Source organism: Ixodes scapularis, unplaced genomic scaffold, assembly GCF_016920785.2.
Source record: "Ixodes scapularis isolate PalLabHiFi unplaced genomic scaffold, ASM1692078v2 PGA_scaffold6__148_contigs__length_123643588, whole genome shotgun sequence".
NCBI lineage: Eukaryota > Metazoa > Arthropoda > Arachnida > Ixodida > Ixodidae > Ixodes > Ixodes scapularis.
In genome coordinates, this window is record NW_024609881.1 from 24,920,788 (window position 1) to 24,936,786 (window position 15,999).

Genomic DNA, 15,999 nt, shown 5'->3' on the forward strand with positions numbered 1-15,999 from the left:
TAATACTGCTGTTCGGGGCAATCCTGGCGGAGAGCAGCGAAAATTTGGGCACGTTCTTGATTAATAGATGAATAAACAAATAATGGAAACAAGCACGACGTACACCCAACGCCTAAGCTGGTTAAGAGGCTGTAGATTTTCGACAGTTTTGTTTGTTAACCATATTCCATAAATCCAGAATCCACTTTACTTTTTAATCTAAATCCGAACCAATCCAAACGCGACCGGTCACGAAATTGCTCCGTTTTTCTGATCCTTCGTCACCTTCGCCCCGTTCGTGGATTGTGGTTCTGTCCACAATGCACCGTCCGAAGTGTGCATAAGCGCAAACGTAGTCCGCTTCGAACTTACAGTGCCCAAACTCCTAGGACCGATCTGTGCGCGCAAACGGGACATGATGCTGGGGTTCACTGTGCTCACGGGACGTGCACTCTGTGCCTCTCGCACATCGCTCTCCTGCGTGGTGTCCAGGCGCTTCTACCCAGGTAACCTCGCAGGGCACCAAAGGCCCCAAGCTTACAACCTCCTGACCGTCGGTTGCCTCGCATCTTGTCTTTGCAGCCAAGCGAAAGCGCTTCTTCAAAAACGTGGGAATCGTCAAGTCGGAAGGTATACGCTCAATTCTCGTCCGATATGAATATATAGGGCGACTAAAATAACCAGGCTCAATATAAAATGGGTCGTAAAAATCGGCGCCTGCACGAAGCAATCTACACTTTTCGTTTCGTCAGAGGTGTATGTATTTCACTCGTCGGTGTTATCTTGTAAAATTACAAAACGTAGCTTCCTTTCTGTAAAAATTGGGGCCAAAATACTTTCCAGGGTCAGCGGCGGACGGCGACGCAGAAGACCGAGTTGAGCGTCGGAAGGTGTAGCCGACCAGCGAATCAAAGCAGACAACACGCAGATGAAATCCGTTGGCAGCAAAAGCGCCATCGTTACGCAACCACCTTTTTTTTTTTTTTTTATTTAACTTTTGTTGCATTTTAGAAAGATTATGTTCATTTTAGTACACCACGATCGTCGTGTGCAGTCTCGATTAGAGTTTCTGTCTAGGCTCCCTACGGGAGCCAAAGTTGCGAGTTCATCCCCGTAGCGCCGTCTTTCCTGCACACCATATTGAGCTTGCTCCTCACAAGACTGAATTGGGCGAATAGCGGCGCCGCGTGTTCGAGGCACACGGCGCACTCAAAAGCAAGGGAACGTACGCCGGGGCACGTGTAATGTCTACTTTCCTGCACGGCATTTGATCCTGCTCCTCACATGATCGGATCTCGGCAAATAGCGGCGCAGCGGCACATGGAAAATAGACGCGCATCTCTCGCTCCCACAGGGGCCTATGCAGGAACTCTAGTCTCGATAAGGATATAGCACCATTTATCAATACGTGCGCCAAACGCACCCTGCCACGCGACTCAGTTGCCTTCGTCAACGCCCGCCGTTGTTCCTGGCAAGATTTTTGGCCCAGTTTTTTACAGAAAGGGAGGTACGCTTTGTAATTTTACATGGAAAAACCGACCTGTGAAATACGCCTTTGATGAAAATTTACAATGCTACGTGCAGGTGTTGATTTTTGCAGCCATTTTAGATCGAGCCTAGTTATTTCAGTCACCCTATATATCTTTGTACTTCTCCTTTGTCCGAGTATTTCAGTGAAATATAGCGTCGACATTCCGATGCTGTGTAAAAAAGTGGCATGTTGGAACAACCAGGCACTGCTGAGTGTCGCTACGACAACCGAGCCTTAACAAATGGTTGGTGCACAAAGAGTTCTCGTGGCTATTTATTTTCCATTCATATATTATAGGGTTTGTAAAAATATTCAAGTAAATGGAATAATTGTTACGAAGGCACCGAGAGGCAATCCCAGTCAGTACAGCTCATTCGTCTGCATATTTTTGTTTGTCTCGTCTTTGGAATAAGATTATGAAAATGATCCGGGTTTTTGTGAAAACACAGAGTAAGTTCATACACTACTCCCTTCTCCACATTCAGAGACGCTTTTCGGTGGGCTTGCTGTCTGTACCACTTTTTCTGGGTCGGTGGCCGTCATTCCAGGAGTTCCTTTTCCTAAAATCATGCCTACAAGTTTTTTCACTATTTAAAGACATTGTCTGAGCTGCTTTCTTTTGCTTTTGTTAATTTTTTAATTTGTGCATAAACCCTTTTAAAGGAAGTTGCTGGACTCTCTAGTGCCAGTATTGAACCGTGGTTCGATACTGGCACTAGACAACAACAACAAATTATTTTACAGTACATCTCTACTACCAGCTCTACAAAGCAGCTAAATCCATTGCTCCTCTTCGTCAAATCTTGCTTTGCCAGACACAAACTGCTCAAAAATTGGAATGTCGGAATCTCCAGCATTGAGCGAGTTCATTAATTTTGGAGCGTTTCAAACAAAAAATCAGGTGTTTAATTTTGAAGCTCAGCAATTTTTACACAAAAGGGGAGGTGCTGATAAATTATAAAATTTTGCTCAGTTAAAAGTACCCTGAAAACGTCAAACGGTTACGGCGAAAGTGGTTGAACAGTTTTGTCTGAAACAAAGGAAACACAGTTTAAAGGGGTCATGCGACGGTTTTAGAACTTTTTTGGCAAGCGTGGGTTTCGAATCTCGAGGTCTTACTTCGTGACTCCTGCACATTCCTTTCTTCCTGTGGTGTTGTGTTTTAGTTTGAACACTGACTTTTATGTGTGGCCTTGGCAGCAGCCATGCTGAAGCTTTGCTTTTAAATTAACCTTACCAACATGTTTAGCTTTTAATAATTCTAGCCTTCTTTGACCTCAAGATAAATGGAAGAGCATGCGTTTGGGACTACAGTAAAACCGAGTCATTGCAACCGTGGCCCGACTTCTTGCCGGTGGAACATTGAGCGGTCATGGTCACCGACAGGGTAAGAACGGCGGGGAGGCCTTCGAGTTGTTCCGTCCCCAGCGTGAGCTTGGTACCACCAATGACGCTTTGATGTCTCATGAGCATCAAGCATGCACATGCACCTAAGGTACGGCGGAAGGCAATGTGCGCCGGTCAGAGGCTGGGCTTCCGAAAACTAGCTCGTCTTTATCATTTCTAGGGCCAAGAACTGGCTAGGCGGCCGCTCGCAGAAGACATTGGGGAAGGTTCTTGCTCAGCATTTTTGGAACTGCTGAATCCCGCTGAACGGCGTGTTCCTACCATGCAGGAAAGTTTGAGGTCTGCCTAGACCAAAGGAAGCTGAAGACCCCTCTCGGAAACCATTTCACAGTTCCCAACGAGGCTCTCGCCGTGGCCGTGGCCACGGAATGGGACGCGCAGCTCAAGGAGATCAACCAGCACGAGATGCACCTGGTGAGGCATGCCCTACCCCCTCTCCTTTGCCAAAATGAACCGTGGGGCTAGTTGGGCAAATGTAGCCTGACCTTCTTTGTCTTTTTGTGCGCATTAAAACGTCTGTGCTCATTCGCTTCATTTATTCCACTTGTCCCTGTCATTTGGCGTGCTTTGTGTTCTTGCCCTCGCTTTTAGCCTAGGGACCTCCCAGTTAATGCGACATATGTCCACTTGCTGGGCATTGCTTCTGGGAACGAGGTCACGGTAGTGAACTTGCTTGGAAATTTATGAGCGACGTTATTCCAAACAAGTTGGTTCACTGACAAGTGCCACACATTAGAAGATGTTGTGTGTAGTTTACGAGCTTGCGTGAACTTATCTGGCGAGGCTAGGTGGCGTCACGACTGTTGCACAGTTTTGCCAGATTAATTTACAGAGTGTGCTGGTTACAACCCTATTCGAGGTACAAATCTAAAAAACATAAAATTTTATTAACTTTGTGGGTGCTTAGATGACAGGTCATAAGTCTGCCTTTGAGGGTGCCAGCTTGCATATACTGGACCTGAGATTTTTAATTGATGCCAGAAACATTACTGGTTGTGGGCCTGCTTGTCAGTACTGCTTCAATTTCTGAGTGGGCACAACTGACTAAGCAGATATCAAAGCACATGGGAACCTTGGCACACTCACCTGAGGCAGAAAACTAATGAGAATGGTATATCTGATGATAGCCATATGCAACAGTAATGACACGGAACACTGAACACTGTGCACATGAGAGCACAAAAGAATTTTAACATAGTTACACATACATAAAGCGGAGGAGTAGTAATGCTAATGATGACAATAAACATTAAATAATATATTAAGAGAACCCACATTTGAATGCAGCTTTCTGTAAGTTTTTTCTAAAATCGTCGTTTGCGCCTTGGTGCACTTATTTTTGCCTAGGGAGCAGCGGGCCAAATCTGCCTTTGCAAATTCGGCCTGTGGGCTTGGGCTTCAAGAACCCTCGAATAGAGTATGCATCTGGGCATTCACTAAGATGTTTGACCCAAAGCACCTGACCCAGAAAAAGAAAAAATACTGTTACCTGCTTTCCCAGCTCCGCTAACCAAGTAGAGCTGGCATGGCAAGGTACCCCGCGCGTGGCAAAATAAACGACTTACTGCGCCACGCGCGCATGGCGTCACTTACGAAGGGCGTTTTGTGCAGACGACCCTGTGCAACACCGTGCTGGACAACCCGTCCCACAAGACCGAGGAGAGCGTGGCGGCCGAGATTCTGGAATTCCTCGAGTCGGACACGCTGTGGTAAGCGAGACTTCGGTGGCCGGAAGGGATCTTCGACCGGCGCGTTTGGCGACCCACGCCGCTTCTGCATCGACGTTGTCAGATGCCCCTATTCCGGCGGTCAGTCGTAAAATTCGGGGAAAAAAGGAGGAGGGAATGTTAGCGTCGCTGTTGTCACAGCGTCCCAACTTCAGATACTGCCGTAGCTTCGATACACTGTCCGACCAGAAAGCGAACTATGGCAAAAAACGGGCGTCTTCTCCCTCGCTGCTGGAAACACGGCAGGCAACGGCCCGATGCTGCTCTGACGTCTTGGGACAGAGATCGAGGTACCGCAAGCGGAGACGCAGTAAACGCACCGGTCGGAGACGTGTTCCGGCCACTGTAGCAACGTTGTCACGGACAATCTGTCTGGAGCGTTGACCCCAATATGTTTCAGCTACCGCATGCAAGAGCCGGAAGAATTGGCGGCGCTCCAGGCAAGTAGCTGGGATCCCCTGCTCCGGTGGTTTGAAGAGAGGTAGGCAACTTTGACTGGTTTTGAGATTTGCCTGTAGCAGTCATCTTGTCGCTTAGACTTATTGATGCCAGCTACCTGAATTTTTATTCGAAATTGCGGAAAACGCCTTCCATTCTCCAGAAATATGAAAACTGTCGGTGAGAAAGCGAAACGACATCACCCGAGCTTCCCGACGCTTTATCTAAAGCCAGGAAAGTCAAATTTTTTTCATCGTAGCTATTGCCCGGTTGCACCCACTCTGCACCAGGAAACAACACGGCGGCACCAACGAGACACTCGGGGAATGGAAGGTTGCTACTCTCGGGCGTAGCGTATCTAGGAACCCTAGAACAGGGTCCCAAACACGCTTTGACCCCCTAGGAACACCTAGGACATGGCCTGCAAGCATTTCGCGACTGCAAGCTCCGGTCGGCCATGTCTCGAGCGCGCATGCACCGTAAATCCCGTGAGTGCCTCGTGTCGTCAATCTCTTAATTTTCGAGCACTGTTTTACCTCCGTCACTGTTTCTCGCGTTAATCACCTGTTGAGAATCCTGCTACTAAGCACAAGTGCGAGCTTCACTTAGGAGCATCTTCTCACAATAGTAAGCTGGGTCTTCCAGCTTTAACATCTGCATGTCTGAAAATCAAACGATGCATAAGCAGCAAACAAATACCACGGGAGTGTGAGTCTTATATGAATATCTTTTATCAAAATTCCACAAAAATATAAAAACTGGTGTATAAAGATTTTTTTTTTTTTTTTTAGGGGAAAGTTGAGTGTCAGAGAAGCAGACTGTACACTCTCATTTTATCGAAAATTGCCGCCGTATCCTTGGAGCAGCGCCCTTTAAAATATTGTTATCACACCAGGTGGGAGTCCAAGGTAGTCGTATAAACTATTCAAAGCTGAAGATAATCCCTGGCAAAACTGTGAGTTTCTAAGAAGCAGATAGCCCGAGGTCCCTTCTTTACAACATTTCTGGCAGTGTGAAGCCCCAATGTTGTTTTTCTTCGCCTCAAAAAATTTTCATCCTTCCTGCTGGCCCACAACCATTTTGGAGTTGGATTAGGACATCTGGCCCCATGACGGAACGAGTTTAATATCCCCGCTTTAGAACTGTCTAGGGTCGCCAGTGTCACGCTCAAAGCCCAGTTTGTTGTGAAAGTGGGAACGCCCCAATGACCTCTTTCTCTTTCCCCGCAGGCACGGCGTGAAGCTGGACACGTGGAGCGACCTGGCCTCGTCGAGTCTCCCGGAGGAGACGTCCAGCGCCTTCCTCAGGCACCTGCTCTCCTACTCCCTCTGGGGACTCACCGGTCAGTGCATGGGGCTGTCTTCCCTGCCTCTCGATTTGGGAATGAGGGAAGGCTGTTCGTTAAGAGGCCATGCAACAAGTTTTGTACTTTCAGTAACTACTACCGAAGAATTATTCCTTGACTGTTGCAACCTGTGAGACAAGCATCAGTTTTGTGTCTTTACATAATGGCAGTCACAGAAAAGAATATGAGAAAAACGAGCAAGGTTTACTTCCTCAACTCGCACCCAAAACGAGCGACCGTGTGATCTGGAGCCGATTATATGCCACCAGTGTCTGTCATACTCATGCAATCAGGTTGGCGAAGCACAGGACACGCACTAAGTTCCACACATTGTTCCCATCGTCGAAGTGATCGGGCTTGAGCGACTACCGAAATGCGTGTAGAGGCATTAATTGTCACGAGCTCCAAATGAGCGTTTACGCAGCGCTCACTATATTCGCAATTCCAACACCCTAAAGGTGGCGGGGTGGTAGTTCCTAGATGGCGGAAAAGACAGGGATAGATTCTCCAGGATTTCCCGTGCGCCCGCCCGTTGACACTGGTCAGCGCGCTAAAAATGATTTGTCTACAAATGCGAAGCGGTTGAGGGATCATACTACAGGTGACGGAGATGGTGATGCACGTTACCAAAACAAGCATGCTGATATTTAAAAGTTGCAGAAACCTCACCTTCTGAAGCTTTGTGGTGGGTGAACGCGTTTTAGGTGGGGGCCACGTCACTGTTTGTGGCAGAATATTTTTGAGGGTGATGAAGATATTGTGTTTGTGCTTTGCCTGGCCATTAGTGCTCTAAAAAGTGAGCCGCGCACGGTGACCGTCAAGCTTCGGAAGAACAGCGTTCACAGTATTGGCTTCTTTGTGTCACAGTCTCGCAACTCGCTGCTCACCGTCTCGGTTTTAGTGCATTGCAACACGTGATCAAACTGCTAATGGTTATTAATAGGAAGTTTGTTACTGCAGGCTAATGTGCAGTGCAGCATTACAACTGGAAGCTCGCGCTGTGCCTTTGAAGCAACATTTTCAGCGCACGCCAGGAGCGTTGCCGTGTTCACGGTAGCTTGCGGTAACACTCTGCTAAAACTGCCTACCGTAGAATACCGCGCATCCGCCCATTCCACATTAAGCGCCCATATCCAAATTTCTAAGATATGAAAAAATGTGCACAGTACATTTATATGTAAAATTGATGATCGGACAAGCGCCCATCCCCCATTTTTTTGCGATTATCTCTATATTTTGGGTGGGCGCTTGCCCGGTATTTTACGGTGTTACCATAATCGGCGTGTTTAAGGGTTTTATTTATTGCTTTATCGAAAATAAATATTTGAATATACCATAGATTTTTCGTACCGTGTTATTTGCAACATTGCGGCACCTCTCGCAATAACTGCCCGCTCTAAGTTCTCGTCACGAACGGCTGGCTAACACAGACGCGCTTAAAATGCTTTGGGCATTTCTTTATTTGCTTTGTAATTACCTGAAAGCAAGTATGGGTATTCTGTCTTTTTAAAGTGTTTGGAATAAATGGTAATGTTCCTTGTAATGGCCTTAAAACGCGAACCCCTTCCCGATGTGTATTGCTCGACATACCATTGCGCGATGAGTTTTCTCCTACTTGTGGCAAAGAATAGACTTCATAGACCGTATGCTAAAGCTTTATATTACTAGTGGGAGTGTTTGCTGTCACGTTGAGCACAGATTGAGCTGGTGGCCATGCACAAGACCAGAAATCCGCAGTGTATGCAATACAGGAAAAGTCTCTAGATTAGAGATCCCAGTCCTTCGTGCAGCGCTGTTGCAAGGGGGAGCACAAAAATTTCTATTTTAACGCGCTCACTTTTTTCATTATAACGGCTTCACGCATCAAGGCCGACAGTCCCTGCTACCGTCTCTGCACTACCGCCGCTGCCGCTGCCGTCCCTGCTCCTCTAGTTCTCAGTTCGTCCGCGGGAGGGAGGGCAGCGGGCTGGAGTTACAGATAAGCTGTGTTCACTGTATGTCACCACGGGAATCGCAAAGCTCGATGAAATCCTGGGGATGGCGTTGTTGACAGTGCCAACAATGCAATTCATACAACTTTATCATCAAGTTTTGCGAAAGCTAGACTGAAACCGTGCAACATCACTGTAGAGCAACGTGTAATAGATTGTGCTACTACTGCTTTTGCCACTATTGACCAACACATTGTTTACAAACAAGCCCGCGTTTGCCCACCAGGCGAGGGCACTGCGCGCGCGCAGAAACCAGATTTGGCCTAGGTGAATCAGCTGCGCATGCCCAGTGCCGACAGCAGAGCCACCGCAGCGGCGTGACGTCAGAGAGTTGAGTTGGTGTATAGCGCAAAAAAAAGCAAACTTTGTCAGAAAGAGGGGTGAATAGTGCAGGCTGGCTGGTGAATGGTCATACTTATAAGACACCGAGACAAGGGAAAAAAACAAAGAGAAGGAAAAAAAGGACACCACAATGACTTCTTGTTCTATCGAAAATTGCCAGCACATCGCCAGGACAGAGCCCTTTTGAATTTTGTTATCACATCAACTATGGGTTCAAAGTAGTCATATAAACATTTCAAAGCTAAATAAATTATCAGCTAAACTTAGAGTTTACAAGAAGCAGACAGCCTGACATCCCTTCCCTTGAAAATCTGGCATGAAAACATTTTCTTCCTTCTCTCGCCCTTCCCTTTGTCATTGTGTTGTCACTTTATCTTTTTTCTTCTTCTTTTCTCAGGGTTTTATGGGTGTGCAAATGTTTTGCCTATCAGAATTCATGGGGCGGTATCGGTCAAGGTTGGAGTGTCTTATTTTGTGTCATCTTTCCAAGGGCACCGTGACATCTGGCACGCATTTCTACTTACCTCTGCTTGGCATTTCAGTGAGAACCTAGGTTCGGGTGCGGTGCACAGAATAAGTCTTCGACCGGTGTATTTAGCATTCTTACTGCCCATGCATCAATAGTAGTCCCATAGTGGCAACAAATGACGTCAGAGTAACCGGCATATCATGGTGTCGGAAGCCGCGCTCCAGGCAGTTGGTCGTAGAGGCACCGTTGAAACGTATGAGAAATGCTACAGTCGCCATCATGGCACCCCACCCTGTGACTGTCCACCATGAACTGTTGGGCCAGAGGGCGGCCTACAGCGGAACACTGCCACATCCAATTTTACTGCCGTGACACCGCCAGAGTTACGGCGAGCAGCGGCGTGACAAAGTGTTACGTCACAAGTTGAAATCGGGGTGCCGTAACTTAAGGCCATCTCCCAACCGGCTGACTGCCCCACCGTACTTCCGCAGGGCTCCTGTACGCGACGGAGAGCCTCAAGTCTGCCGTGCTGTGCATGGCGGCCGTGAGTCGCGTCGTCGACGTGGACCAGGCCGTGTCTCTGTCGAGGCTCGAGACTGAGTTCCAGGTGGGTCCTGTGGTCGCCCAGCCGATATAGCAACTCAGTGGTGAAGTTTGCTTTGACAGGCAGCACCATCTACGGGGAATTTTGCAATTCTAATGCCGTCCGTAGCCCGAATCATTGCACTCTAGCTCGAAGTCCGAGTAGACATCTGGTCTGCCTGTTCTAACAAACAGAACTTTTTTTAGACTTAGGCTAGGTGACGCAAGCTACAACCCGTTACAAAGGGTATAGCTAGTAGCATCCATACAAAACGCAGAGTGTTCTACATGTTCCAAGAAACCTTTTGCAAGGCATGTATTTGCTGTCCGCAATGCCGAAAGGAATGTCAGGAATGGGTTGCACAGAAGCTGCTGCAGCAGACGATGGAGGTAACACGGGCACGTAAGTGAAGACAGTGAAGCAACTGTGCTCATTTTTTTCCCTTCGCTGTCATGGGGCAAGGAGGAGGATGCAGGGCGTGCCCACAATAGACCGATCTCACCAAGCGTTCGGCGCATGCGTAACGCCGCCATAACTTTAGTTCACTGGAGACAAACAGCAGTGCAAGGGAGGGCTCCTGCCGTCTTGTGCTTTTCAAGCGCAGAGCTCCAGCGAGTTTGTCGCACGTGCAAAAAGACTAAAGTTGCCTCGAGGCATTGCGGCAGCGGTGGCATTGTCAAACTGGCTGGTGAGATTGGTCTATTGATTCCACGCTTTGCCGTGTTGTTTTGTGAGTTTTGCAAAATGACTTATCACAGCACAGGTCGTGCATTTGGGAAACTCTCCGAGCCTCATTGGCTAACCTGTTTGGGAATGCCGACTCTCATGTGGTTGGCGAACAAGCGTACTGGACCATGCCTGTCCATAGACTATATGTTCAAAACAAAACAAAAAGAAATGCATAAATGCTAGGAACAATCAATGAGCGAGGTTTCGCTCCCGTTCGTCGAACATTCAATAAATGCGAGGCCAGCTATGTCTATTGATAACACATGGGCTAACTATAACAGCAGTAAAACTGTCCTGTTTCACATGGTTCACAAACAGCTAGGCCTTTGTGAATGTGGTACACAAAGAGCTAAGTTGTCATGACCGTGGCGTCAGCCATGAAAACACCGTATCTTTGCAACCTCGCACTTGCCCGAGCCCTAGGTTGACCCCCTGGTGCGTCGTCTCTTATAACCGACGAGCGAGGAGGTTTCTGTGAGCCACCTCCAGAGGGCGCCGATGCGTTATCCATTGGCTAGAAGAGCAAACGGAGGTCAAGAGCCGACTTCGGCTCTCGCGAATTGCCCCACGAGTATCAAGCCAGGGAGACGAGCACCCTCGTGAGGTGACGGGGTGCTATATCTCCCACCTCGGGCAGAGAAGCTGGCTGTCTGCATTTTTCTTACATTATTGTTCTGGTCTCTACGTCGCCCAGAGAGCGTTATTGTAAGGGGTTACGTAAATTAAATACAGATTATGCAAAAAAATATAAACTATATGCACTTAAAAAAATAAGAAGAAAAGCTTTATAACAACATCTACCATGCACCTTGTATGGCTGAGAAGAATATGAGAAGGGAAAAATATTCACTAACCAATCCCTGAACCTGAAGAGGCCCTACGTTGCGGAAACGAGTTGGTCCCGAAACGTAGGGCCCCTTCACATTTAGGGATTGGTTGGTGAATACTTTTCTCTTCTCATAATTTTATCCCAATGATAGAGTCTTGTGTCAAACATGTTTACTGAAAGAAAAAAAAAGAAGAATGAATTGACAATTTCAGAATGAAGGCAGTTCCAGTGGTGAATGTTGAAAGGAAAAAAAAGGGAGCAGAAGCATTGATATTGTATAAAATTCAATGCATAGCTGCGGGAAAGAAGGGAAAAGAAGGAACGCGGACCGCTCGATTGAACATGCCATAGCTACACGGGTTGTCTCACGCAGAACGTGGTGTGTTGCAGACGAGTCGCTGGGGCAGCGTGGAGTGGGCCCATGACCTCGACCGGGAGCAACTGAGAAGCCGGGTCGCAGCCGCGCTGCTCTTTGTCCAGCTGACGGGGGAGTCGTCGAGCATCGTCCACAAGGCCACGGCTGCAAAGGCTTGACTGCTGCGTCGACCGTGTCGGACTGTGCTCACCGTAGCCGCTTTGGATAGTGAAGAACAAGTTCAAGGTTCACCCCAACGTCTATTGTGGAACACTCCGATCTGGCGCAGAGCATGCACCGATCCCGCGCGCACGTTTAGTTCGGCGTCATTGGCGACGAGACGCTTCGGCGCTGCTCACTTATGGCTAGTTCGCGAAACCTGGGACTGCTTACGACAGATTGCCTGAACGCTTCTTGGAAAGTATTACGGCGAGACAGACAATGGTGCCATCCGTCGATGGCCGTGAAATGCGCAACATTTATGTGTATGCTTTTTTTTGTGTACATCATTCTTTCTTTTTGACTTAAAAATCTTTTGACGAGGTGTAGATAGTACATACATTTGATCTATCAAATAGTACTGCAAAACTTTCACTGTAGTGAAACGCAGTTCTAGTGTTGCCTGGTAGATGGCGCAAGCGTGCAAGTCCGTTCTCTCGCCGTAAAAGGTTGCAAGAACTCGGTCGTAAGCAAATGCCTGCGAGTGAATGTCCCCTTTGTGGTTCGTATCGGCGACGTTGCAATCTGGGTTATTGGTCGCAAACGACAAGTTGGACGGCGTGTGCAGAAAGCATGGCCTTGGAATAATCGTGTCCTCGAACCAAGACCGTCAAATTGGACGGTCCGACGTTGTTCTTCTTTCAGGTGATGGATGCGGAATTAATATCGGTAGTTACGTCATAGTGTGCATTTGGACAATCATGGAAGGCTGACCGTAGTGACGCTTCCTGATTGTGCATGTCCCCAACGGCAGTTGAAGGAGTGCTGGGCATGCCTTACGATGTCCACACTTTGCGATTCGTTTGTCAACGTTATTACCGGCGAATACCGCAGTCTCATTGGCTGCAGAACCATAATGAGACGACTTACCACATCCTGCACTTATTAAGCTGACAGCGACTCTAGAGACCTTGCTATTTGGCGCCACTTATGATGTAGCGATCCTGATACAGTGGAATCTCGTTAATTTGAACCCGAGGGGTACCAAAACTTTGTTTGAATAATGCAAAGTTTGAATTACCGGGAGTTTCCTTCCTAGAAACACATAGGAGGGGACCTGCATGTTAGTTTGAATTATTCGCAAGTTTGAATTAAGAGGGTATGAATTAACAAGATTCCACTGTACCCTATTACCCTCTGATATTTTTGATTGAAGTGTGTTTGATAGGATGTCGGACGGGACGTTGTCGCGGATGGAAGAATCTCGACAGGTGTAAACTGAAAATAAAGGTTTGATCGGCGAACTTGTGCCGGAAACAAAAAAAAAGAATGAGCTTCGAAACAGCAGCAGCGAACGTCATGGCATTGGCGTGACAGCTGGCTGGAGCGGCTTGGAGAGCGAGCAAGTTGTCGTCGGTAGAGTGACTTGGGCCTTCTTTGATGTGTCCGTCAGAGATTAGTCTGTCACTCAGAATTCCTACAAAAGCAGCTGTCCTCTTTCTTCTGCCTGTGGCTTTGACGGCACTGTATGCAACTAGTGAGATAAAGAACAATCGCATGTTTCCCTCCGCACGCTGATTGGCTCACTGGAACTGTAGCCTTTGCCATTTGTGAAGAAAACACCGCTATCAGACGAGATAATAAGGATAATAATATGTGTTTCATTTTGCAAAGAATTTTGCACAAATCTAACCTGCAAAAGCAATAATTGCTTTTCTGTGGGGCAAGGCTGGCCTTAGAAAAATTTACTAGAAGAACAATGAACAATAGAAAAACGCTGTTCACCATTAGCAAAACACTGTTAACCATTAGCAAACACCTTTTTATGTTATGAAAACAAACCACCATATATACATGGTGATTAAGTAACATATTTTATTATTCTAAAATTAAAAAAAAAAACAAGCAATAGAAAACTGTGTGCAAATAGTAAACACATGCTTTATACCATGCAATTAAATGACGAATTCTATGATATTGAAAGTACTCGAAAACAAACATACACAAAGATGTAAATCCTGTTTTGTACTCCTGACACCATTTTGAATGAAAAAACTGAGTGCGCAGGCGAGCTGGTGGATGTTGATCATAATGTAGAAAACCCGAGACTGTGGTAAAAGCAGGGAAACGGTGTCGGAGAAGAAAGACAGGGGAAAAGAATGTTTTGAGACGTTCCTTTTCCCCTGTCTTTCTTCTCCGACACCGTTTCCCTGCTTTTACCACAGTCTCGGGTTTTCTACATTATGACCTTTTTTAAGTTTGAGTTTTGGGTGTCTTTGCATCTTATTGGTTCAAGTTTCTAACGGACAAAGAAGGCTCGAAGAACAAGGCCGCTTACGTCTCGTCAGCTCAGTCAACGAAGAAAAAATGAGGACAAGGAAACCGGAGGGAGCTTCCCCAATGGGTAAGACACCTAAATTGGATGGATAGCAACAAGCCTTGTTTTACTTGCCGTTTGTATGTATTACTCTTTTCCTTCTTTTCTCGACGCACACTTTCTCTAGGGCTTGAGGCCGCCCAAGAAGCTCATGAACCCTCTGTTCACATGATCAGCACTGACCAACTGTGCATGCTTTTTCGGCATGCATGTGTCGTCTGCTACAGATGCACGGTTTTTCTCACTACCAATTTTTTATGAACATCTTATCTGTGCCAGACATTTTTGAAGAATTATTGTTCTACCAACTTCTAGCGATACCCTTGAAAAAATGAATGAGCCTGTTCATAATTTCAGTCGGACCATTTTTAAACCAGAAGGTTCTTATATGACTCGAGAGCATCACAAAAAAACGGTGCACATACAGCGATTCTCTAAATTTTTCAGTTACCTGACACCAGCCAATGGGAATGAGGCAGCACTGGTACCTCATTCACTAGCCGGAATAAGCGACCATATCACCTAGCAACAACCAACTTATACCCATGCCACATGGGCAACTCGAATGCCATTTACAACGAATGACATTCGTGTGATCAACGAATTGGCACGTGATCTGTCGCGCGTGAAACGCCCCACGCTCGGAGTGTCGTGTGCTGATTGGCCGATCGTTCAAATGTCATTCGTTTTAAATGGCATTCAAGTTGCCCTTGTGGCACGGGTATTAGTGCATTTTTTACTGCATATACTGATCATGAGTATCTGTAAGATTAAGATACATTAACGGTGTGATAGGCTAACGTCTTGCACCATAAAAGGGCCAACCACTCAGTTTGGCAGATATGATTGGAACCTTATACACTTTTTGATAGAAATGGGCTCTACTGATGGACAGCGCTTAGCAACACCTGCTTTTATTTTTTTCAGGTAGCTTCAAAGCATTCACGTCAATTCCTGTGATTTTTGTGAATACAAGGCATTCGTAAACTTGATGGGCTCGTTTGATATTGATTCACCTGCGGCAGCCTACATTGGTGCAGAAAAGTAGCATGGTCTGGTGCAGAAGAGTGCAATATACAATGTAATTCTGCGTTTTCTTTTTGTTTGTTTTATTAAGATGGGCTGCATTTGTAGATTAAGTACAGTGGTGTGCACCGTGTGCAACTAGTGTAGAAGATGTGGGTACATCGAAAGGAGGCCAGTTAGCAACACAAAAACTGTTTTGACAGGGAACATCGTCTTATGGAAATAATGTAAATTAAAATATTTTTCTATATTTTCACGGCGAACTATACTTCGTTGCAAGTTAAGAAAAGTAGAACAGGTTCCTTCAGTAAAGCCCTTCACTCTTTCCATTTTAGCAGAGTGAATGCCGTTGAAGGACCTCCATGTCTCTCCTTCTCTCCAGCATTTGCTCTGCTGAACTGGAGAGAAGGGACTCGGGACGAGGGCTTTGTGGAAAGACTTTGTACGACTTTTCTTAACCTGCAACAGGAAATGACGATCAAAACTATTTTCAGGTCCTAAAATAAGCGACGCCACATAGTTGAAAACGTTTGACAATTGTGGGTGTCAAAATAGGTAGAAATTATTCATGCTCGAATGTGATTTTTTTTTAATTCCCGTAATTACTGAAGTGGAAGCCTGGGCAAGTTGGTATGACGTACTTAAAAGGTTAAAACAGCGCAAAAAAACGACGGACAGGGTCTGTGTCCTTCTTTACCCTGTCCGTCCTTTC

The 15,999-nt window shown here is 46.6% G+C and overlaps 1 protein-coding gene across 2 annotated transcripts; it reads left to right on the forward strand.

Moving 5' to 3' along the window:
• Nucleotides 1-41: 41 nt before the first annotated feature.
• On the forward strand, nt 42-13,856 carry LOC8052154 (ATP synthase mitochondrial F1 complex assembly factor 2). 2 transcript variants are annotated; one of them, XM_029967347.4, is made up of 8 exons: nt 42-485; nt 562-609; nt 3,186-3,331; nt 4,529-4,626; nt 5,045-5,125; nt 6,312-6,424; nt 9,721-9,836; nt 11,761-13,856. In XM_029967347.4, the coding sequence occupies exons 1-8, from the start codon at nt 395-397 to the stop codon at nt 11,902-11,904; spliced, it is 837 nt and encodes a 278-aa protein (XP_029823207.2). In that variant the 5' UTR covers nt 42-394; the 3' UTR covers nt 11,905-13,856. The 2 variants fall into 2 exon arrangements, with proteins under 2 accessions (XP_029823207.2, XP_029823208.2); XM_029967348.4 differs by having other exon boundaries at nt 78-485; nt 11,744-13,493.
• Nucleotides 13,857-15,999: the final 2,143 nt, after the last annotated feature.

Coding starts and splice junctions, on each gene's coding strand:
- LOC8052154 (XM_029967347.4), top strand. CDS start 395: ATGATGCTGGGGTTCACTGTGCTCACGGGACGTGCACTCTGTGCCTCT. Junction 3,332..4,528: donor ACCAGCACGAGATGCACCTG/GTGAGGCATGCC, acceptor CGTTTTGTGCAG/ACGACCCTGTGCAACACCGT. Junction 4,627..5,044: donor CTCGAGTCGGACACGCTGTG/GTAAGCGAGACT, acceptor AATATGTTTCAG/CTACCGCATGCAAGAGCCGG.